The sequence below is a fragment of the Pan troglodytes genome, chromosome 6 (genome assembly GCF_028858775.2).
Source record: "Pan troglodytes isolate AG18354 chromosome 6, NHGRI_mPanTro3-v2.0_pri, whole genome shotgun sequence".
NCBI lineage: Eukaryota > Metazoa > Chordata > Mammalia > Primates > Hominidae > Pan > Pan troglodytes.
This window is the reverse complement of record NC_072404.2, coordinates 137945212-137970322: the sequence shown is the minus strand read 5'-3', so window position 1 is coordinate 137970322 and position 25111 is coordinate 137945212. Positions and strand designations below refer to the sequence as shown.

Here is a 25111-nt window from a genome sequence, read left to right as displayed (position 1 = left end):
TATCTCCTTCAACCTACCTGTCTGTATTGTCATCCTCCCTGCCTTTACACACAGTAACCTTCTAGCCAAAATGATTTTGCCCAACTTACCTGATTTTGCCAACTTAAACCTTAAATGAAGTCTTATTCTATTCCTCAAACATGATATGTCCCTCACACCATTGCTATCTGGCCGCAACTAAACTTTTTCCTGCTCAGGTCTCCAGTCATCTCTCTCTTTTTTAACCAGGCAATAGCCTTTCAGACCCAACAATGTGCAACCTCTTGATCCCCATGTGACCCTGATGCCCCCTTCCTACTACCTAAAAAACTCTCCCCCTTAAATTTGGTACATCACAAACTTCAGCTTTCTTCTGCCTCCTTGGTGACTGGTCTCAGTTATAGAGTCTTGTCCCTTTTCCTAACTCTAGAAAGGTGGTGCCCAGAGGGTTCTCGGGTTATCTTCTCTCTTTTTTTTTTTTTTGAGGTGGAGTCTCGCACTGTCACCCAGGCTGGAGTGCAATGGCACAGTCTCGGCTCACTGCAACCTCTGCCTCCTAGGTTCAAGCTATTCTCCTGTCTCAGCCTCCCAAGTAGCTGGGATTACAGGCACCTGCCACCATGCCTGACTAATTTTTTGTATTTTTAGTAGAGACGAGGTTTCACTATGTTGGCCAGGCTGGTCTCAAACTCCTGGCCTCGTGATCCACCTGCCTCGGCCTCCCAAAAGTTCTGGGATTACAGGCATGAGCCACCACACCTGGCCCTCTCTTCTTATCTTTTGAGAACATAAAGAGAATTGACATGGCAGAAAATGTAATGAGTGTTTGTACTGATTGAAGTTCTTTTCGTGGAGAGCGGTGGAAACTGACTGAGGCTAAGTCCAGGTAACAGAGAAAAAGTTGAACAGCCAAGCTTGGGGAAGAGCTTGAGAACCTAGAGTAATGTTACGAATGTCAGCATTGGAATCATGTGTTTTTTTCTAGGGTGCCACTGTTACAGTGTTTGGTTTCAACAGCCCCCATATCTTTATTTTTCATCCCCTACCCCATGTCAGCCTTATAAATCTTATGTGTTCTTTTAGACTTCCAAGTGAAACTGTAATTCCTCTATGAAAGCTGTCATGATTTTTTCAAGAATTGCTGAATGCACTCATCTTTGAGCTAGAATTGTACCAACTGTGTGTCTACTGTTTTGCCATAAGATATGGTGCAATTATTGTGGTCCCAGGGTCTTTTTTCCTTTCTCTAAGCTAAGAGACATATATGGGAGAAGGTAGTGAATTGTCTATCTAGCCCCTCTGTTTTTCTAGCTTGTCTCCCCCAGCACCCAGTGCTGTTTTGTTTTTTTAGTTTTTCAGGTGCTTGTTGAAACAGAGTTTAGCAATTTAAATAGTCTTGATTTCACAGATCTGAGAGTTTATGCACAAATGTATGTAGTTTGGCCTCAGTCAGGTATCTCAGTAGAAAAGAAACAATGTAGAAGTGACAGCTTATATATTTTAAGAGAAAGCTACTTCTGAACCCCATATCACTCTAAACATTTCTGTGTGTAAATGTGTATTTTATATTTCATTTTTTTAAGTCTTAGTTTTTCTTCCTGTATATTAAATTTGATGGAATTTTAAACAAATCCTAAAAATCCATTTTGTGGTTTCCATTACACCTTAGCAAAGATGACAAGTGACACTGACATTTTATTATGAAGAAGATACATTAGCTTTATGTTTAAGACAAGAAATCATTTTTGTGCCATGCTGACAAGACATTTAAAATGTTGGTGACAAAAATAAATGAGAAGAAGCAGAAATGCATACGGAAAGGTTAAGAGAAACGAATGGTAAAGAACAAAATAGTTTGCTAAATAATATTAAAAGTTATTTGTACAGAGCTATAGTTTAATTTAAATGTGAATTTAGGATACAGAAGGATCCTTAGTAAGCTTTTATATCTGTTAAATATTTTAATTATTATGACTGTCAACATCAGACACAATCTCTAAACATGAACTGAGTCCTATTGAAGTGGAACTACTTCTAATAAAAAAAACAATTCTTTATTATTTACTTTTGAAAGATTTTGAAACAAAACACCTTGTTGATATACTAGTTAGGATACTGCTAAATGCTGTAACAAGAAAGTCGTTACATTTCAATAATTCAAAATAATATCAGGTTTGTAAGAGTTTACCACAGGTATTCCTGACAGAAGTGTGACTTTCTTCCACATGGTGATTTAGGGCTCTGATTTCTTTCATTTCCTAGGGTATTGGTGTTCTCTGAACTTGGCTGGCAGTGGAATAAAGTGGGGTAAAGACATCAAACCTGTATCTTGATCACCTTTTCCCAAGGTGACACATGTCACCTTTAACAAGAACTTTCATATGTCCCTACTTAGAAGCAGGAGGAGCTAGAAAACCTGGTTCTTGGCTAATTAGCTGTTTACTAGCAACAGTTCTATACTGGTGAAAGCATGAATCGTGGCAGATAGCCAGCCGGTGTGCCATAGTTCATCCTTGTGGCCACCAAGTTGTTTTGTTGCCCTTCTTCCTAAACCTAGAACACATTCACCTTATCTCAAGAGAAACAGCCCAAAGTCCTATTTCATTTTTATATCCAGTCCAATATCTGTGTCACAGTTAGCTGTGGCCCTTTGCAGGCTGGAAACCTGTGAACTAAAGTTCATGGTAACTGCCTACGACATCTTCCCTCCCCATTCTGCCTCAGCATAAATCCAATATACAGTAACGGAACAGGGACAGGAGAGCTATGGGTAAGTTTGCCACGTGGAAAAAGGAAAAGTGGGAAACGCATGGCAGTAATTGTCCAATTACAATAATGAAATCCTATCTGGCAGGCACTGTGAAGACACCTTGCCAAGGAAGTGTTCCAGATCTCTTGATTAGAGCTGTATTGTGTGTTCTGAAAAGAACTCCCTTGTCCTTTATTCTCCGTGGCCCTCTGGGCTCTGCACCTTGGGAGCTGCTTCCTTATCTATTCATTCATGGCGAATTTGGATAAAGGAGTATGACCACTTTTTTGCTTGTGCAATTTGGGAGCCTGAAAACTATTTTACAGACCATTTTGAAGTTTAAGTTCAGCATTTATTTACCAATGCACTTCTCTTAGAAACAGAAGATTTCATATCTGTGGACCTCCCCTTGTTACACGTGCCAATGTTCACACCTTTATCAGTCAGTCAGTCTGTCCAGAAAAACAAACATTCCCAGGTCTTTCCAGTGGAGAGAACATAACATAGGGAATTAGATATACATATGATAGGGAGAAGCCAAGCAAATGATTGTGAATATACCCAGAAATTAACTAAATCAGGAAACCATTGCATACTCTAGGGAAAGAAGAGCAATAGGAAGAAGTGATATTATCAGAGCTAAGAGTGCTGTTAATAAAAGACATAAACTAAGCCCTGTTGAAGAGGAACTGAGCTCTTGAGAGATGTGAGCCATTCATGTTCTTTAATCTTTGTGTATCCTCACTTAGTAAGAACTCAGTGTTTATTTAATTGAACAGAGCTGAGCAATAAATCCTTCCACTGACTTCAGTTAGAAATACCCATCAAAAAATAAAATGTGGCAGAAAGAATGGTATTCGATATTGGGATAGCCTTTAATTTGTGGATCAGCCAAAATCAGTTATTTTGGGACCTAATTTAGCAAGCCATCATCAGCATTTGCAGAATGAGAAATTGTCAAAAGTTTTAATTTAAATATTCCCTTCCTGTATAAGAGTTCAGAGTTTGGTACAATACCAATTTTTATATAAACATAGAAGGAAGAATTAAAAAACAATAAAGTCTGTAAGTGGCTCATGCCAAATAATTTTTTTAAAGTTGGTGTGGGGGATGGGTGTGGAGAAAGAGAAAAAGCTTTCCAGACTTGTTAGGAAAATAGCAGCTATAGCTACAGAGGATATAGAGATCTATCTTAGTCTTTTATTCTTTTTTGGAATAACCTTCTAAGTTGATAATGATATTCCTTTGTCTACTGGTTTGAGCCAAAACCTATCAGCTTATTTTTCTTTACTGTCACTTAAGAAAGAATCTGTAAAATATTACACTGGATATTTTAGCAGTCAAAATGAATTCTAGAGTATGATCATAATTGTGAAAACATTGTAAATGTCATTTAGTTTGTTCTTAGATGTCCTTTATATACTTGAGTATATAGATATGCTGGATTCAACACAGCTATGGCTTTATAGGAAAGACTTGAGAAAAGTCTCAAAATAGTAGATACATTTAACAACTTGCAAGTTGAGAATAGTTTGAGAAGCTTTTATGACTGTGTTGTCTTTCCTAGAGAGAAGGGGAGTCTTACTTAAAGATTTCTCGGTGAAGATTTCTGCTTATACTGCAAATGAGGATTTGAGGGTAGGGGAAGGGCATGACAAAGTCAATTGCCATGAATGCTTTCAAAACATTTTACTATTAGAATCTAAGAATAGAAGGCAGCCTTATTAAATTGGTAAAGACTATCCCTAACAACTTGAGACTGGACTTAGTTTTGTTATATTAAAGTAAAATTATAACAGTATTACAAAGAAATTTCAGATTCACAATCACTTTGTGTTGCCTCAAGATTTATACACAAGAAGATATGTTTCAATATAGTTTTAATGAACATATTTATTTTGTTTGTGAAAAAAATTAGCATACCTGAGAATGTTTATAATTCTTCCATTCATATCTAAACTTCAGGTTTATGGCTTAAAATATAATGCAGTGCACTTCACATATTTTGTATTTTAGCCTATAATGCTCCCATTTAAAAATATTAAGGCTTAGATGTAAACTGTGCCTAAATATGTCATAACTGATTTTAAAAGGGGGAAAATACCTTGTGTTATCTGCATGGCACCTAACATCTGAAGAGTAGGCTTGTCTTTCCTGGGTTGACTCTGTGAAGTGAGGGTTGTGAAATAATCACTTGTCAATTTGGCAGTTTTGTTAAAAATAATTACTTTGTTTCAGTCAGTATCATATCTATAGTTTTGAAAACATGTCAGGAAAAAGTCCTTCTTTGGTATTGATCTACAGCAGAAAATGTGCTGTTTTCCATCTCTAATTGAGTTGATTTCCTTTAATACTATTTTACAATGATAATATTAAAACATGAGGCATATTTGTGCTGTTTCAAATAATTGGCATTGGTTTTTAAGCATGTTATCCATAATGTCAAAGAATATCTTTCTGAACGGCTTTGCCCTGAGGAGTTTAGAATTTTCTTGAAATTATGGGTGTCTCTTGAGTATTTTTCAACGTCAATTCAACTGTAGCTTGTTGTGCTATTAATTCATTATGAAGTGACACAGGAAGAAAACTCATTATGTGATAATGTGAAAACACATATTTGTCAAAAAAATAAATTGAGTCTGTATTGAAAATCCATCAGCTATCGTAGTAGGGAGTCAAATGGTTTATTGGAGACATTTGGGTGTTGACATCATTTTTTCAAACAGGAAAACATAGAAAATATTTTAGTTCCAACCCATAGACACTCCGTATCATGCGTTTAAATGTGTTTTTTTTTTCCATACAGGTGATATTATACCCAACTTCTAATAGCTCCAAATCAGCTGAATTACACCGAATGGTAGTTCCAAAAAATAGCCAGGATTCTGACTTAAAAATCAAACTGGCAGTGCGAATGGATAAACCAGCACATATGAAGCATAGTGGGTGAGTATAAATTTGAGGATTTTTTTCCTGAATTATTGAATTTCATTTCAGTGTATTATTTTTGTCAGTTTAGTGAGAGAACCAGTATAGCAGGCTTTCACATGGAGTTTTCTCAAAAAGTGACATACATAAGTTATCTTACTCAATGTTTTTATACCCATAGACGGCTTTATAGCTCAATACATGAGTCCTTAGTTAAGATAACTGTATGCGAGCTACCACGATATTGGAACTTGATTGTGTTAGTATTACTCATCAGTCATATTGATACAGGGCACCAGGGCACTGATACCTTCTAAGAAACATTCTTCAAATTACAATAATAGTTGAAACAAGCTTAGCATTGAGGTTCCTAGAAATAGTTAAACTTCCATAGACTGTATAAAAACTAAAACATAGTGTAGATGTAACCCAACGAGGCTGTATACATTTTAACAAGAGGGATATGAGTGTTGATCCAAACATGTGAGTGAGAATTGAATCAATACTGGAGAAAACTGCTACTGTTGCCTGGGGAAGAAATGCAGGGACTGTCTCCTGGGGATCACCAGGGGTCGGAGTCAGCCTTCATCTCTGCCAAGGTTCTTTGTCTGTTGCAGCTGGTGATGAAACAGGTCTGAACTCTTGAATAAAATGAATTGCCAAAAATCCAGGACTTCCTCAGAATAACACTTTGGACTTACTATGGCCAAATCCCAGCATAGGGGTATTAGCCATTAGGAAAGAAAAGGGGCCATTTTTCTTACTATGGAGAAAAGCAGTTGTTGAAGTGGCTTACCCTGAGTTAGTAGCAACAGACATAGAGGTCTAAGAAAGTGCATCCTTGTAACAAGCAGAGTCTGCTGGCATTGGGGCCCAATTACTAACATCAGGGTGGAGCGAACTGATGATTCAAAAAATGAGGGGGATTCTTTAGATGACCATTAGGGGAAACAAAGTTAGGCTCTGGGCAGGGGGAAACCCAAGGTATACATTACAGTTGGGATGGAGCTAAGGACTGTATTGCTTTTTGGTTTAGTAGGCAGCATGTGCAGTGTCAGAATAGACCTCACCACAGGGAAAAAGTACATGAGAGGGTGGGCTCTTAGAAATGGAACCATGATTTGGATAACCAACATTATGCATCTTTAATGTAGTAATGTAAAGTCAAGTCTAACTATGACTCAGATTATAATGCACATGGAGTATCTGGGATTTAATATTTAATTCATGCATCCATCTACCTGCTCACCAGTAATTTATGCAGCAGGCATGTATTGAGCACTACTGTCTTCCAACTAGGACAAACTTTAATGTGATATTATTGCAGGCCTATAGGAACTGGCTAGTCAGGAATTCAGACTTGTATGCAAATAATTATGATAGTGATAAGTGCTGTAAGACAGAAATGGGAACCTGGGAGAAATAATACCTGATTTTTGCCAGGTATAGTGAATGAAAGTCTCACAGGACACCTGACTTTTGAGATAAAACTTGAAGGATAAATTTATCAGGTAGACAGTGGGAGAACTGGCATTCCAGCTACATGACAGCATGTACAAAGGCAGGGAGTCCTGGAAGGAGTTTTAGCTGATGATGACAAGTTCAGTGAAACTGTCATAGAGTGCTTTGAGACTAAAGAGAGTGCTAGTGCTCTAAAGTGCTTAGAGACTAGTAGAGTTACACATAAAAGAACACAGTATGTTCCAGGAACTGCAGTTGTTTCTCTACCCTTTTTCACTCAGTCCCTTTTTCTTTTGATGAATGGCACAATAATAAAAAAAAAAAAAAAACCAAGAACCTATCATAATGCCAAGATGACCCTAATTTACCCATGGCCAGTACTATGCCATGGTGAATACCCCTGGACCTTCAGCTTGTCTCAAGAACAAAGACTGAACATGCATAGGGCAGGTCCTGTAACCTTTAGCTCCAGTGGGAAGAAACCCTTGCTCTTACCTGGCAGTTCCTTGGTTTAGCATACTCCAGGATAGGTGAGACAATCCAGACCCCTTACAAGGCTTGATTTGGGGGTAGGGTATGTTTTTATCACATCTGTTTGACTAAATCAGTACCCCTAGAAAGGCCTGCAATTGCCTTCTGCCCAAGACTAAAGGTGAAGGAAAAGACTAAAGAGGATATATCATAGTCTCTTAATTTAATCCATAAAGCTCAGGAACTCACTGAAGGACACGGACCAGAAATGCCTCATAGCCCAATTATCTAACATTGCTAAGAGATACAGGCATTTCCAGATATTTAAATACCTCTTCAGTTTCTGATGTATACATTGAAGCAATGTTAGAACTGAAAATTATCTGTGATGATGTTATGCTAAGATAGTGTGTTATGTAGCAGAATTAAGAATATCATATTCCAAAATAGTGGTTCAATTAAAACATTTTAATACTAATATTAGAAGAATTAAACATTTTCAACAATGCTATAATAGTAATTGCTCCCTATGGACAGGGACAGTTAGAGGTGCTTTAACCTAAGCATCTGTTCTGTTTTCTCAGTACCCATGTGGTAACAGTTTTAAACATTTTGAATAATATACCTATGTGTAAACATGTATTGGCGAACATTTCACCTACAGCATAGCTATATTCGTCTTTTTCTGAGGTACTTCATAAATGGATTTTACTGCACTTAATTACATTTAAGAAGAGAAAGAAAGTTAATCTTTTTCTTCCAAGTATTCCATCATACACCAAAGCAATAACATAACAGGAATAGTAGATTAATAGCATTTTGCTTTGGGCCTGGATCGTGTTTTGTCAATCATTTCTCCAATAATCAATAATTAACAGATGGATAATAATTTTGAGAGACAAGTCAAGTTTTAAAAATATTAATTTATCTTTAAAATATAGCAAACTCCTGTTACAGATAGAGTTGTTAGGTGGATTAAAACTAAATTGGAGGATAATGGATTTTTATCTTCAGAGCACTTTAGACTTTGAAATCTTTAGGACTTCAGTAGTAAAAACCTATTCTCTGTTTTAATAATGTGGACGTCAAATAGATCTTTTTTGCGTGAACTATTGTAACATGTATTCTCTGTTTTATTCATTTATCACTTATCTGTGGCCCCTAAAAAATATTTTTATCAATGTTATTTATATTTTTGTGTGTGTTCTCAAGTGTACTCTAAGTTTCTTAGACCTATTTGAATTCTCAATGCCTCCCACAGTGTATAATCAGAGATAGATATTAATGTGAATAATGATGGTGAAAATGTAATATTGTGCTCCCTAGAGTATTAAGGGAAAAGTAATACAAATGAGAGTAAGCCTTATTCACAAATTGAACCTTAAAAGATTCTAAACACAGTTTATTGAGAATAGAACATAATTTTAATGTAAAAAAATGCCTAAAATAAATGAAATAAATGGTGTTTAGTTCTCAATGTTGCATTTTAATATGACTATTTTTTAAACCAGAAGGTAAAATGCATCCAATCTAAAGCTCATGTTTCTGATAACTAATCAGTCCACGACTATATATTATAGTTTAAGTAGGACTAACTACATGTAAATGAAAATAGGTATTTAATTTGGATCAAATAAGCATAACTATGATTCCATCCTTTTAAAACCAAACTGGGCATTACCACAAGATGTGTATTTAGCAAAAACTTGAGTTTATTTATTCTTTTGGAATATGTCATCTAAACTAATTATAGAAACTAACCCTTAGATAAATCTATTGAACAAATTGCCAGCTATGTTTTGAATGGTTAAATGATTCACATCCAGCTTTTGAATTTATTTTCCTGGTTTGTGTGTGTGTGTGTCTGTAGCATGAAGATAGAAGTGTTCTTGAACGAATGGGCTATACTTTAGCATAGCCTAGTGGCTAAGTAACAGTATTAACCTAAAACTCAAATAACTATTCCTGTTTTTATTAAATAAAATTATTTTCCTAATTCAAAGGTTACTTTCCCAACCAAAAAAGGTAAAATAAAATAGAACTAATAAATGACTGTTATGACAATTAAATCTATAACTGAAAAAGAGAAAACTGGCTTTCACAAATATGTGGAAGCATTATGACCATGATCTATGAGAAGTCTGCATGCAACTGATTACTTTTATAGTAAAAATAGTTTCATAACTATATAACTATAATAGAAGACTTTTATCATAGTTTCTAATTGGTAAGATAAAATTTTAGCAAAACTACTCTCATATGAATCTCATATTTCTCTTTGTGTAGAGTCATGTTTGGCTATTTACACATTTTGTTGAATGAATGGATGGATTAAAATATTTTGACATTGTCACAAATAAAACTCTGTAGTTTAATTTCCATCATAAAGATAGAAAAGGCATTGGGCTCATCTCATGTTGCAAGGAGAGACAATAGTTAAACTTCCAGCAGAAAAACGAGACAAGCCCCACACCGGCTGCTTTGTGGCCCCACCATTTCCCAGAGAGAGGGCCAGCTGGGCATCCAGAGGTTGGGACAGCATGCCTACATAAACTGCATTCACACACTAAATATTCAGACATTGTATTTCCTCATAAAGTGAAATGACTGCACTCTAGTAAAGTTTCATTATTTAGATTATTATTCAGGGTTATGATCTCCAACTAATTTAGGTGAGGAAAATCTTAGCTGCGTCGAGGTAGTATTTGCTCAGAGGGTCCAGGATTTAAACAAAGCCAAGTCTGTTCTTTCACAAAGAAAATTGATATTTCATTTTTAAATGTACCTTTTAGAATGACTTTCCCCTGTGTCCTTGTCTAAAATAACTATGTTTCGACATCTGACCTTGACTTGAACCTATGTATGTATGTATGTGTAGGTCTACTTGCATTCCCAGGTTGAACTTGGCCCAGCCTGGCTTATCCTGATTTCACCGAAATCCTACTTGAGTCCCTTGAACTATAATAATAATAATAATATTAATTAATACTAATCTTTTTTTTTTAAGACAGGGTCTCACTCTGTCGCCCAGGCTGAATTGCAGTGGCACCATCTCGGCTCACTGCAACCTCCACCTCCTAGGCTTAAGCAGTCCTCCCGCTTCAGTCTCCCAAGTAGCTGAGACTACAGGCATGCACCACCACACTTGGCTAAATTTTGTATTAATTAGGCTAATTATACAATCACACGAATGTCTTGAGTGCGATGGTAACTACAAAGTAAAAGTCATGTAGACGGTAAGTATTGAGTCAGCTGTTTAGGTTTATCAATCCTTGATTTTTTTGTATTAATTAGTGCAATGGTAACTACAAAATAAATGTCATGTAGACAGTAAGTATTGAGTTAGCTGTTTAGGTTTATCAATCCCCAATTTTTTTGTATTAGAGACAGGGTAGAGACAGGGTTTCGCTATGTTGCCCAGGCTGGACTCAAACTACTGCACTCAAGCGATCCTCCTGCCTCAGCCTCCCACAGTGCTGGAAATACATACGTGAGCCACTGTGCTCGGCCTTATGATATTCTTCAAGTTTTAACCACATCATTTGACTTTATTCAAAAGAAAATGCTTGAAGACAAATGAGAAAAATAGAAATGTACAAATCATCATTAATTCATTGAGAGTATAACAGTTATATCCCTATTAGGTCCTTTGCTTAATTGTTAGACTTTAATTTACATTTTTATTTGACAGCTATTATGGATGTAGATATGGTAGTTCGTTGCTCTTTGTGTGTTTATTTTTCTGCTAACTTTATTTTGTCTTCTCTCTATGTCCAAGGGAGAAAAATGAAAATATTACATAAGGGCTTTGAACCATGTCTGAGCAACTGACTTGAATGATTTATCTAAGAAATAAGCTCAGGTTCTAAAAATAAAGAGCATCTGGAGATTATTTCCTGGCAAGTGAGAAGAATAAGAAAGCACTTTCACTTTATTTCAGTCTAATGCTGTCTAACACTTTTTAAATAACTGGTGGTGCTCATTGTATGTTTTACTACAATTTGCTAGTTTAACTTGTAATTTTCTTGCTTAAATCATTAAATAAGTATGATTTGATCCATATAGCTCTACCAATCTATCAAATCTTGCTAGTTGTGATATTAAAATTTGTCAAGTTTTATGATACATTGTTGATCTCATTAGACTTACATACCAGGTGAGTTAGTTTTAATTTCATCTCAAGTTGTTTTTGTTTATTTTTGGTTATAGTTTTATTTGTGATTCATTTTTATTTTAATTTAAAAAAATTTTTTAGACAGGGTCTTATCCTGTCTCCCAGGCTGTAGTGCAGTGGTGTGAACAGAGCTCACTGTGACCCTCCCATCTCAGCCTCCTGAGTAGCTGGGACCACAGGTGTGTGCCACCATACCTGACTAGTTTTTTAAAAAAAATTTTTGTAGAGATGGGGTCTCCCTATATTGCCCAGGCTGTTCTTGAACTCCTGGACTCAGGTGATCCTCCTTCCTCAGCCTCCCAAAGTGCTGAGATTACAAGTGTGAGCCACCACACCCAGCTAAATTGCTTTATTTGAAGAGGGATTGATAAACCTAAACAGCTGACTCAATACTTACTGTCTACATGACTTTTATTTTGTAGTTACCATCGCACTCAAGACATTCATGTGATTGTATAATTAGCCTAATTAAATGTTTTGTGGAAAGAATCAGTGAGAGAGACTAGTGTCATTGAAATTAGCATTCTAAAGACCTTTGCCAGCTCCACTCTAGGATGCTCATAGTACTCACCTCCTCTGTTTCTTCTGTCTCTTATCAGGTGCTGTCTCTACAGCAGCCCATCCTGTTCACCCTGCAAAGAACCCTTCTCTCTCTGCTTCCAATTCTACTTTTAACTGGCTTCATTCTTTTTTTTAAGCTCTTATTATCTGTGTGATATTTATTGTTTATTAACTGTATCCTCAACTAGAATGCTATTGCCATGGTGTAATTTGCTATTGATTAGTTTCCCAACTAAATTTGATTGCCATAGAATAGGAACCTTGTCTCACTTGCTATTTTTAAACCCAATTTTTAGAACATTGCCTAGTATTTAGTAGAAGCTAAACAAATATTTGTTGAATTGATGAATTTTTTTTAGAAAAGAATAGAATGCAGAAATTATGCTCACAGTTGTAAGTGTTGGACTGATTGTTTGGATATTAACTTCAAATTATCTAATTGGTACCACTGTAAGGTGGATTTGTTGGAGTGTGTTTCAAAACATTATTGCCCCAGAAGAATTACAGGAAGTCTCCTTTTTTCACAAATTTAAATTTGACTATAAATCTAAAGACTGTATTAAAAAGAAATATATTATTTCCCCAAAACTTTAAATTGAAATTAATTACTGTCTGCAGGGAGGCTTGTTGCCTGTCAACATTTATTCTTAGACCATCCCTGTGGTTGAACTGTAGGAAGAAGTTTTAGCAACATTTCTTGTGGGTAGAGTATACCCCAGGGTTAATATGTTTTTATTTGTAAGAATGATGTATTATGTAACCAATACTTATAAAAATTAAAGGCAAAAAAAAACCACCCTAGATTTGAGCTTTGTTCATATTATTTTTATGGACTCAATAAAAGTCATTTGCTTTCTTTCTGCTACAGTGACCCCTGAATTTGAATAGTCATGCTATATTTAGTTCAGTATTTATTCTGTCAATTCTATTTGGTGTACACTTTTTTTTCACATTTAGATAGGCTCAAAAATAATTCATGAAAGTATTTTCCCCAACAGCTGACAAGAATGAGGAGAAATATACAAGGAACCAGTGTTTCAATGATGAGACAGGCAGGAAGAGTCCTAGACTGTATACGGAGAGGAATGGACTAAGCAAGCAAAAGCATGGGCTGACAGTACCAAGACTTGCAAAGATTTCAGAGTCAGAGCATGGCAGTGGGCCAAAGTTGGGATGAAACTTAGGAGCAGAAGGTTACATAAACTAGAAAGCATCATATGTGGCAGTAGTGAAGGGCAATAGCAGCAAAAGTACAGCATATGGCAGCAAAGCTGGCCTTACTTGAAAGTCCCTGAAAAAAGGAAGGAAAAAGCTTAAGCAGAGGTCTAAAGAGGAGAAAATGAATGTTTATGGAACATAGCAAAGGATAGGACATGGCCTAAAAATACAGGAATGATGAAAAGGAATCTCTTCAAAAGTAGTCCAAGCTTGTCTATTAGTGTATTTAATTTTTGCATTCTTTCCATAGATGTTAACATACGGGTATAAGGGTCCTAAAGAGTATTCCTACTCCTCTCTATATAATCATAACTAGAACTTACTTGAATGGGGCATTGTTAATACGGTATAATATCACGGCCACAGCCCCCTATGTAGACTGTATCTGAAGCACTTGAAAATCATAAGTAAACAATACTGGGGAAGATTATACAATGAACTTGCTTTAGCGTGATAGACGTGTGTTCAGATTATAAAAAGAAACATCACCACAATTTTAACATTAATACCAGTGTCGATGACATGAACAGAGGAAAGAGTTTACAAGCATTATATTTCTAAGTATTCATCCTGCATTCGTTTATATCCTTAAGGTTAGTACATTAGTAATTCAGAAGAGAAAAGCACATCTTATTCTCATGATTTAAAAAAAAGTCGGCTTGTTACTTAAAAAAATACAAATGTATTTTTAATGCCTCTGGTTATTTTACATATCAATATTAATACTTCTAAAACACATTTCAAAACATGTTTTTGACAGTGGATTAGAAGGATATAACAGTAGTCCACAGGTCAATCAAAGAAAAGTTGAATACCCCCTATTTCCACCTTTGTGAAACTGGCAGCCTCATCTTTTCTGTCAGTTCGATTGATCTTTAGGTTTATCTTCAATTTACGACTTCCTCTTCACTGACATTAGTTAATCTCTATCTCTCTGTAGTACTTCCCACAACTAAATCCCTTTTTATTCCTTCTGCCAACCCTAATTCAGTCTCCATCCTAACAAACAAAACTTGTTCAAGGACTTTTCTACGATGTTCCCATTTTCCAAACCATTTAGGAATTTAGGAATACAATTATATCTCTACTAAAAAAAAAATTCAATTGCTTCCCAAGTGCCTGTGGGATTAGATGCAAATCCTTTAAGCTAGCATTCAGATTCTTCAGAAATCTGGTTCATCTAGATTTTATACCCAACACGAACTCCTAACTTTGCCAAGTGGATCAGTTCATGTACCCTGAACATGCTTTTATTTGCTCAAATCTATTTCTTTCACTCTTTTACCCAATCCTGCCACTCTAGTACCAGGTTACACATTTTCTCATACATATGTGCCAAGAGAGGCAGTTTATTTTCTGTATAACTAATGTTTCCTCAGAAGCAGACTCTCCGCTAACTGCAAGCCATCTTGTCCCCACTCCCTTGATTTTTGAGAGAACTACTGAGTCTTTTTTATACCAAGATAATCTAAAGAGATGCTGGCCCTCCCTCTGCCTCATCAAGATTGCTCCACATTTGTTACCTTACAAGCTGCACAAGAGAATCTGGAATGGGAGGTGGGGCAGAAGCCCTTCTACCCAAGTCATTCTCAACCACCTGTGTTCCCTATTCCATCTCTTTTTACCACAGCCTGCAGACACCAGAAGAATGGACTTTCTTCCTTTTTTCTGGCTGTCTAGGACCTTACTTAGTAAAATTTTTGATTAAGTCAGCCAGACTTGCCCTTTGCTATATTAAAGGGGGAGATAAGTGAATTACAAAGTTATTTGTACATATGGTAGGTTGATCACAAAAATAGAACCAATAAACAGGCTTCCTAAATTCATACCTTGTGCCCTAAATCTTTCTTGTCCCCTCCAACTTTGGGTTTGGCTATGTGGCTTGCTCTGGTCCCTGAGACAGAAGCAGATTTGACATAAGCATATACTTCAAAAAGCACATGTGCATTTTCACTTCCTCTCTTGCTCACTTCCTTCACCATGAGGACACACATGGGCTAGCCCACTGGTAAAGCAGAACTAAATCAGCCTAGTTGTGCTGACCTGGGTTTCAGGCATATGAATGAGTCCAGATGAAATGAACAAAGCCAGCTAGCCAGCGTGAAACTGACCACAGACCCATGAGTTGGTCATGGCCTGCCCAGCTCAGGTCAATAGAACTGCTTAATAAACTATAGGCTCATAAGAAATAATAAATCGTTGTTGTTTTAAGTCACGAGGTTTTAGGGCAGTATGCTATACAGCAAAGGTTAGATACTGTGCACTCTTGTCTTACAAAATCCTATTCAATTTATTTTTTCTATTATACATCAAATGCATGGAGCTGGATTAATCATAATCCTTAGCCCATGATGTATGTCACATTGATCTATACATTTATTTGTGCATATATATAATCTTTCCTGTACAATATGGCTTGCTACAAACATACTGTACTTTATCCATTTCATCAAAATGGACATTTGAGTCATTCAAGATTCTTGCTATTTCATATATTGCTACTGTGAACATTCTTGTACATGTCTCCTGGTATATATATACATAGTTTCTCTTCAGTGGACACGTAGGAGTGGAACTGCTGAGCTCGTAAGAATGTGAATGTTTATCTTTACAAGATAATACTAAACTTTTTCAAGTTTTACTAGATAGTTCTACCAGTATACATTTCTTCCAGCAATATATAAGATCTTTCTGTTCTTCTCTTTTTTTTGGCTTTTACCATCCACTGCCTTCTTTTGATACTTTTCACATGTTTTTGTTTATAGTTATATTATTGTCTCTTGAAGGCAGAGATCCTGACTCTTATTTCATTACTTAGTCCACATGCTTCAGAACATAGTGGATACACATTATCGTCTGATAATTGGTTGATTTTTATATACTTTTGATTGTTCAGAATTTCAGATTAAGAGACAATATGAAAATTCCCTTGATATTTTTCATTTTTCCATCACAGACTAACTTGGGAATCCCAAATTGTGTTCCCAGATAACCTTGAATACTCCCTACTATAAAATTATAAAATCCACCCTCCTATTTGTCTCACCAGCTCAGATCAACTTCTTGTGGGCTGGACCTTATTGTTCACCATTATTTGACCAAGCACTGAATGCATGCTTGATTTCATCAAATCAGTTATTCAACACATGTTTATTGATGTGTCAGACCCAATAAATGAATAAATTTATTGAGACTATGTGTCAGACTCAAATGATTGAATGAGTGAAATTTGCTGTAATAATAGTGATACTTAAAAAACCATCAAGAGTAATGCATTAGATACAGTAGAGCTAATTACTTGCCCCACTGAAATGGAACAGCTGTTAACCAAATAGCATAGACTAGAAAATTTTTAAAACTGTAAAATTGAAAAGAGTTTAAGCTGGCAAAACACAGCATAATCATATGTAAAAAGTGTAGTGTACTGTTAGATATTAATTGCTTCTTCCATGACTTTGGCATCCATTTGGAAAGATACCATAAATAAGTGGTTCACAGAATATATTTTAACTGGTAGCTTGAAGCTGTTTCCAAAATATCCTTATACCAGAATTCACAGATTATTAAAAAAAAACTTACTTTATTCTTCCTTGAGTGTTAATGTATATTAACACTGTACATGATAGTGTTGCCCCAAGTCACTTAGATGGAATTTTCATTGGTCACCCTAGTCAGGGAAAAAACAAATATAAAATGATTATTTGAGAACAGTAACTGAAAAATACTGTCTTTGTTGGTAGTGGTTGTGAGAGCTGTATGTGTTTATGGATGTTTATTAAATATGGAATGTATTTAAGAATAGAAAGGGCTTAACTCCTCTTATGAAATGTGAAAAACTGTAAAAGGGAAGGTGATAAAACCGGAGTGATCAGAGAGATTCTAGACTGATGTAGACTATGATGAACAGGGCAGAAAAAAAAATAATGAATAAAGTGAATGAGGATTGAACCTGAAATGTGTAAAACATTAAAATGAATCAGAGAGCTACAATAAAACAGGAAAGTAATGTTACAGTTGAAAATACTGCAAAGAATATAGATAAAGTTATCCTCCACAATATCTATTTGTCCATTGGACACAAATATGCATGTTTTATTTATAGAAAGACAAGTTCCCATTTGTTTAGCCTTTCCCTTGATCTTAAAATGAAAGTTATGAACATTTAATAGAATCTGCTAATACCTTCCCAAACTTGCACTTAGTTATAGAAAACCATGTGTTGTTTACCCAAAGATTTAGCCATTTGACTTACTATCATATCTGAGAGAACGAGAGTGTTACGTGTGTTTGTAGTAATATATATGAATAATGAAATGTTAATACATAATTAAAATTTACTAAAGGATAGTGTAATATCATAGTAGGACAGCTTAATTGTAGTTCCTAGAGTCTGCAGCCAGCATGCCAATTATAGCCTCATCACTGTGTGATCTTAAGGCAAGTTACTTAACCTCCCTGTGCCTCCCTTCTTCCTCTGTAAAATTGAATATGACAATCACCAATTTCAAAATGATGCTGTAAGGATTAAATGAACTGGTATCACTAAAGTGACTAAAACATTGCCTGGCACATTGTTAGCTGTCCATTTTAGCTGTTATCATTACATAATAGATAATTTAAGATTTACAAATGATGATTTGATTTTATGCTACTATATTATTACACATATGATATATTCCATGTAACTTTTAGATATTCTTCTGTTGCAATAGTTTTTTATATATATGAATATATAAATATATGAATATATAAATATATGAATATATAAATATATGAATATATAAATATATGAATATATAAATATACGAATATATAAATATATGAATATATAAATATATATGAATATATAAATATATATGAATATATAAATATATATGAATATATAAATATATATGAATATATAAATATATATGAATATATAAATATATATGAATATATAACTATATATGAATATATAAACATGAATATATATGAATATATAACTATATATGAATATATAAATATATATGAATATATAACTATATATGAATATATAAATATATATGAATATATAACTATATATGAATATATAAATATATATGAATATATAACTATATATGAATATATAAATATATATGAATATATAACTATATATGAATATATAACTATATATGAATATATAACTATATATGAATATATAAATATATATGAATATATAAATATATATGAATATATAACTATATATGAATATATATATTCATTACAGAAAAATGGAATTATAAGAGAAGCATTAAAAAAAAAAAAATTGGCTGGGCACAATGGCACATGCCTGTAATCCCAGCACTTTGGGAGGCTGAGGCGGGCGGATCACCTGAGGCCAGGAGTTCAAGACCAGCCTGACCAACATGGTGAAACCCCATCTCTGCTAAAAAATACAAAAAAAAAATAGCTGGGTGTGGTGGTGGGCACCTGTAATCCTAGCTACTTGGGAGGCTGAGGCAGGAAAATTGCTTGAATCCAGGAGGTGGAGGTTGCAGTGAGCCGAGATCACACCATTGCACTCCAACCTGGGCAACAGTGAGACTCCGTCTCAAAAAAAAAAAAAAAAAATCATCTCATAATACCAGTTTAAAAAATATTCTTAGGCATATGAAAGTTAAAAGTGCTGCTTTTTCTATTTCATTCTGAACCACAGTATCACCTATTTGGTGCACATATTTTTGTTTCTCTGTGTGTATATCTTTGTTATATTAACATACTCAATTTACAGTAATTTTAGACATTTTCTATTTCCAGCACTAACATTTTCTGCCAGCATTAAGTACTCTCTATGTATTTATAGTGTTCAGACCGTAAAAGTCATATTATGAATAAATGGGTGAAAAATTATTTCTTAATTAAAATCATTGCTATAACTTACATTTCTATAAAATCAATTGGTTTTTATAAGTCATATAAAATGGAAAATGGAACTTTGTGATACAGAGCACAAATTGCGTTAATGATTGATAGGTATTATGAGTGAAATGAAAAATTACTAGACAAGGAGAAGAGAGAAGAGAGTGTTTATCCTGCTACCAAATATTCAGTGAATGGATTATAACTACAATCTTGTCTTTAATGTTTCCCATGGTGTAATTGTCAGGAAGAGGTATGAAGAATTGTGGGACCTTAATAATATGCCTTGCCGTTTTAATTGCTGAGAGAAGCAAGAGAATTTTAATTGCCAGGAGATACATTACTAATTAAAATGTCATTCTACATTTATTCTGAAATAATTAGTTTGAATATTTTTAAGAGCCGAGATATAAATTTAGTTCCAAATTTAGGAGCATACCCACAACAGACTTTGTTAAAATGATCTATGGTTAAGAAAGGTTAACAATCATAAAACTTTAAATGTTTCTTTAATTTGATACCATTTAATTTTTTATTGGATTATTCAACTTGAAAAATTGAATTCACAGTATTTTAAAACTTAGTATTCCTTTTAAATTACTATAATACTAAGTTAAAGTCCTAAATTGCTTTCAGATTTCTGGGGTATCGGTCTTCTAAATTTTTTAGTTTTAGCATTTATTACAGTTCAGGGAAAATCTTCTTTTGTAAATGATGCCAACATGAGTATAATGTCATATATGAATTATAAATTCTGTTGATACCACATGGAAACTTGTAATGTAGTCATGATTCAGTGGACTTTTAAAATTCTAGACTAAATCTCAAATACGCAGCTAAAATAAATTAACTGAAAATGACATGTACTTGAAATGAGCTTAAACAGTAAACTTAACACAAAAGAGTAAATATATTAAATATAAAATGTGACTTGAAACATTTTGAACATATGGTTACCTAAAATCATCAGTTGAAGTTTTATGAAGATTAAGGACACATTAGGAAAATGGAAAAAAAAGGTGAAAAAATGTTTTTCTTCATATGGTTATTGCATAAAATTAAAGTCATGCTTTACTAAAGAAAGAAAGAGAGAGACAGAGAAAGACAGAGATGGACAGAGAGAGACGGAGAGAAACAGACAGAAAGAGAGAGAGACAGAGACAGAGAGAAACAGACAGGGAGAGAGAGACAAACAGAGAGGGACAGACAGGCAGAGTTATAAGATTTACATTTAAATTTACAACATTCTAAATACTCACTTTTTTCCCTTTATGACTGGTACACAATTACATTGGTTACAAAGGCTGTTGATGGATTTACCTTGATTGCCTTTTTGTTTTCCTTAGGATTTGGAGCACAAGCATTGAATACTGATATTTCTCTTTTAATGACTCACCATCACCAGCCCCTCTTTTGTTTTACTTAAATATTTCATTTCTGATCCCATCTCTTATTTCGCTCCTGCCCACATAGGTATCTGTCTTAGTCCATTTTGTGTTGCTCTAATGGAATACCACAGACTGGGTCGTTTATAATGAACAGAAATTTATTTAGCTCAGTTTTAGAAGCTGGAAAGTCCAAGATTAAGGGGCCAGCATCTGGTGAAGGCATTTTTGCTGTATTAAAATATGGTGAAAGGCGTCACATGGGTCAAAGAGAGAGAGGGGCTGAATTCATCATTTCATCAGGATCTCACTGCCATAATAATGGTGTTAATCCATTTGTGAGGGCAGAGTCCTTTGTGATCTTAAAGGTCCCACTTCTCAACACTGTTGCATTAGGTTTTAAGTGTCTGACACATGAACTTTGGGAGACACATTCAAACCATAGCAGTATCCACTTTGTATTGGTTAATATAGCCATGGATGTTGTGTATCCTTGTAAAATGTGTAGTGTGTGTGTGTGTTAAATATTGATGTTTTGTGCTATAGATATTTAATTTTTTTCATTAAACATCCAGTATTTAAGACCTACATTCATTGTTATATATTCTTTTAGGTCACTGCTTCTTGTACTACCTGGCATACCACAGTGTCTACTACATTTTATCTATTTGATCCTCTAATGATAAACACCTGAATTGTCTCCAACTCCCATCGTTATAAATAGTGTTCCAGTAGTTGTCCTTGATCATGTCCACTCACAGTCCTGTGCAAGAATTTCTCCACTATGTATAATCAGGAATGAGGCATACAGATACTTAATTTCACTAAGTATTTCAAGATTGCTTTCCAGGTTATCTGTTCCTACTTACAGTGTACTTTCCTATCTCCTTACCCAAAATTGGTTTTACTGGCCTTTCTAATTTTTGCTTTTCTGATAAGGGGAAGCAATGATATTTTTCTCCTTGAACTATCAATATAGTAATTTCTATCGGTGGAGTTTTTTTTAATGTTAAAACATCCTTACATTCATGGAAAACAATATTTTTATTTAAATGTTACGAAAATTTTTTTAAATTAAATAAAATTTAAATAATACCCTTCAATTTACCTGACTGCTAATGAGTTAAGGTAAATGTTCTTCTTTTTTTTAAACTAATTAAGCTTCTCCTTGTGTTTTAAAAAAAAAAAAAAAAAAACTAATTAAGCTTCTCCTTGTGTGTTTATATTCACCTCCACTGCCAAATTTCACATCTCTGCTTATAAGTTAAATTGGTCTATAACTTTTTTCCTCACTGTTCTGAAGTGATTTTCAGTCTAGGAATCAAAGGTATATTAACCTCATTAAATCAGTTGGACAGTAATTTTTTTGCATTCTCTTTTTCACTTTGTTTCTCTTTTTTTTTTACTGAAACTTTTGTGTAAGTGGGATTTTTCAGTCATTGGGAGTTTGTTAGAAATGTATTTTCAATAATATCTGGATTGGAAACTTCGGTTGGAGGTAACGGGAGGTATTTTTGAATACCCTTGGTGGCCATTTCAAGTTTTTTAGTAATTGTTGATCGGTTTAAATTTTTGCATTTTAGTTAGTTTTTCCTTTGGAAAGTATTTTTTTCCAGATTATTATTAGATTTAGTTATTAATATTATTTAAAATCTTCTCTTGTGTTTTTATCCTTTTTTAAAATTATTTTTTATTTCATTTTTCTCACTTCAAATATTCTCTGTTTAATTTCTATTATTCCTGCAGAAGTTTGTCTGCAATACTAATCTTTTCAAAGGATTAATACATTTGTATTAATTTCGTCTCTCTTAAAAAATCTCAGTTCCATTAATTTCCTCCCAAATCTTCATTATTTCCTTTCTTCTATTTCCCTAGGATTGTTGGGTTGTGTTTTTTCCAAATCCTTGAGTTGAATAATTCAGCTTATTTTTCCCAGTATTTCTTATATCCCAATAGCCTTGAGTTTTTAATATGAAATTTTTGTTTTTGTTTTTATTTGTTTTATTTTATTACTCAAGGAAAAGTTTTTTATCTAATTCTTTTGCAGTTATTTCACCTCAAAAGAGCTTTTTTTTTTTGCTTATGTTGAGTTTTTGTGTAAAATTTTCACCTAGTTTTATCTTTAATTTTATTCTCTATTAGCATAAGAAGGAATCTTCTTCATCATAGCATTACACTTTATAATTTTCTTTTAGAATTTTTCCTGTTATGTGGTGCTTCTGTATTCTCTGGAGCATAATCTTTTGTTTTTTTTTTTTTTTGCTTGTATTACCATTGATAGATACTTATCTAAACAACCTAGGACAAATAGTTGTAAATATACTTCTTTGATAAATAGTTGTATACATGCTTCTTGAAAGTCTTTTTTTTTTTTTTTCACTTTTAAGATTGGAGTACAAGTGTACGTTTGTTACATAGGTAAACTTTTGTCATGGAGGTTTGTTATACAGATTATTTTATCATCTAGATATTAAGCCTAGTAAATAGTTATTTTTCCTGATTTTCCCTCCTCCCATCCTCCACCCTCAAAAAAGTCTCAGTATGTGGTCTTCTCCTCTATGTGCCCATGTGTTCTCATCATTTATCTCCCGCTTATAAGTGAAAACGTGGTATTTTCAGATATCAGCTTCCCTTAATCTCATTCATCAGGCATTTCATTACTATCATCAATGAATTATTTTGACCAGTGGAGACCAAGTCTGACCAAGGTAGCTTGAGAGCTTAGGCCCCCTTTCCCTTAATCTTCATTAGCACCCTTTCAGACCTCTGATGTGAGAGTTGAGGTTTTCTGAATCTGAAAGCGCTATGCAAACTCAACTGCTAAAAGAATCCTTTAGGTCCCTCTTTTCCCCCTGACATCCCATTCATATAAAAAGATTGTTTTCCATAAGACCCACCTGTGTAGAAATTTCAGACTCCAGTTACTGACCCTCATCAGTAAATGGTCTCTCGCCTGATTGTGTGCTTATTTTTTCTCCACGCATTAAGCATTAAGCTTCTAGTTTAGAAATGCAATGGGTTGGGTACTTTTTCATCTTATTGATCCTCACAGATGTGATTTCTACTCAAAGTAGGAAGTAACCTTGATCTTTTATGGGCTCAATTGATACAAAACAGATTTTCATCTTCAGAATTCTATAGCACTTTCTACTATATATTTTTAATTATATCTGAAGGTATCTTTCTTAGCTCTCTTACTCGTAAGTGTCCTGTGGCAATGATCTGTGTCATTTTCATCTTTAATTCCTCATTTTAATTCCTAACACACTGTTTTGCAATTAACAGGTCCCTAATAATCTTAAATACTTCTATTTTTCTAGTCTGTTCATTATTCAGTAACTATAATTTATAACTATTCTACAACTATTCATTTTTCTTAAAAGCAAAAGGATATCATTTGTCTAATATTGTTTTGTTTTGCTTTATTCTGTGGAGATAAATTTACATTATAAAATTTAGGTTTGGAGAAACCCAATTACAAAAGGCAATTTCTATAAGGATGCCTTGTCATGCTACAGGTTCTGTCTCTCTTTCCAGTAGGGAGATAGTTTAGGACTGCCTCACAGCAGCCACTTAGTTCAGTTGGGTAGATATGGTGCTAATAGTCTAGGGTTTCCTCTAAGGTCTTGTTATGTTCTTTATCCTCACTTTATCAAATGCTTGATAAAGTATTATTGGAAAACGTGAGAGTAAGACTCACAGTGGAATTTTTGTAAAAGTTTTAAAAGGTCCCAAGAGACACAAGTCACTTTCACTGATGTGGGGCTCAGTATATCATCCCATCAATCTACAACTCTTGCCATTAGGCTTTAAAACAAGATCTGTTTGCATGAGTTATTATCAAAAATTCAAATATATATTTGTTTTCATCAATGATACAACAGTATTCTCTACTAGTTCTTACAGGAATGTGTGGTCAATATCAATAGGATAATTCTGGTAATTATGCCTGTTTTGTAAAAGTCTTGTGAACATACTGGAAAGGTTCTTTAACAGACTTTTTAAAAATAAAACATATTTATTATCTGGTATACTATTACCTTTTTAGAGTACTCAGCTACTACTCTAATTAGCAAGCTGATCCAAACATATGACTTCTTACATCTCTGACATCCAGATATAGTAGATTAAATACATTTGAAGAATCTATCACATTAAATAATATTCTTATTTAGTTCTTACAACACTATGTGATAGGTATGATGTTACCAACTTACAAACAAGATCACTGAGTCATAAGGAGGTTAAGAAATTTGCCCAAAGTCGTATAGCTAATAAATGACCATGATTTGAACTCACTTGTCTGAT

General features: G+C 34.2%; 1 protein-coding gene and 1 long non-coding RNA gene across 16 annotated transcripts in view; one reads left to right on the top strand and one right to left on the bottom strand.

The window, feature by feature from the left end:
* CADPS2 (calcium dependent secretion activator 2) overlaps nucleotides 1–25111 on the top strand; it is a 567091-nt gene that overhangs the window by 325813 nt on the left and 216167 nt on the right. For all 11 annotated transcript variants that reach the window (XM_009454114.5, XM_001146755.6, XM_054687681.2 and 8 more), the window contains exon 8: nucleotides 5535–5674. In XM_009454114.5, the coding sequence (XP_009452389.2) occupies nucleotides 5535–5674 (140 nt within the window). The remainder of the gene's footprint in view (nucleotides 1–5534; nucleotides 5675–25111) is intronic.
* The window catches only part of LOC107975934 (uncharacterized), a 53780-nt gene that overhangs the window by 21166 nt on the left and 7503 nt on the right, over nucleotides 1–25111 (bottom strand). For all 5 annotated transcript variants that reach the window (XR_010158976.1, XR_010158977.1, XR_001719480.3 and 2 more), the window contains exon 4: nucleotides 17121–17208. This is a non-coding gene — a long non-coding RNA (uncharacterized LOC107975934). The remainder of the gene's footprint in view (nucleotides 1–17120; nucleotides 17209–25111) is intronic.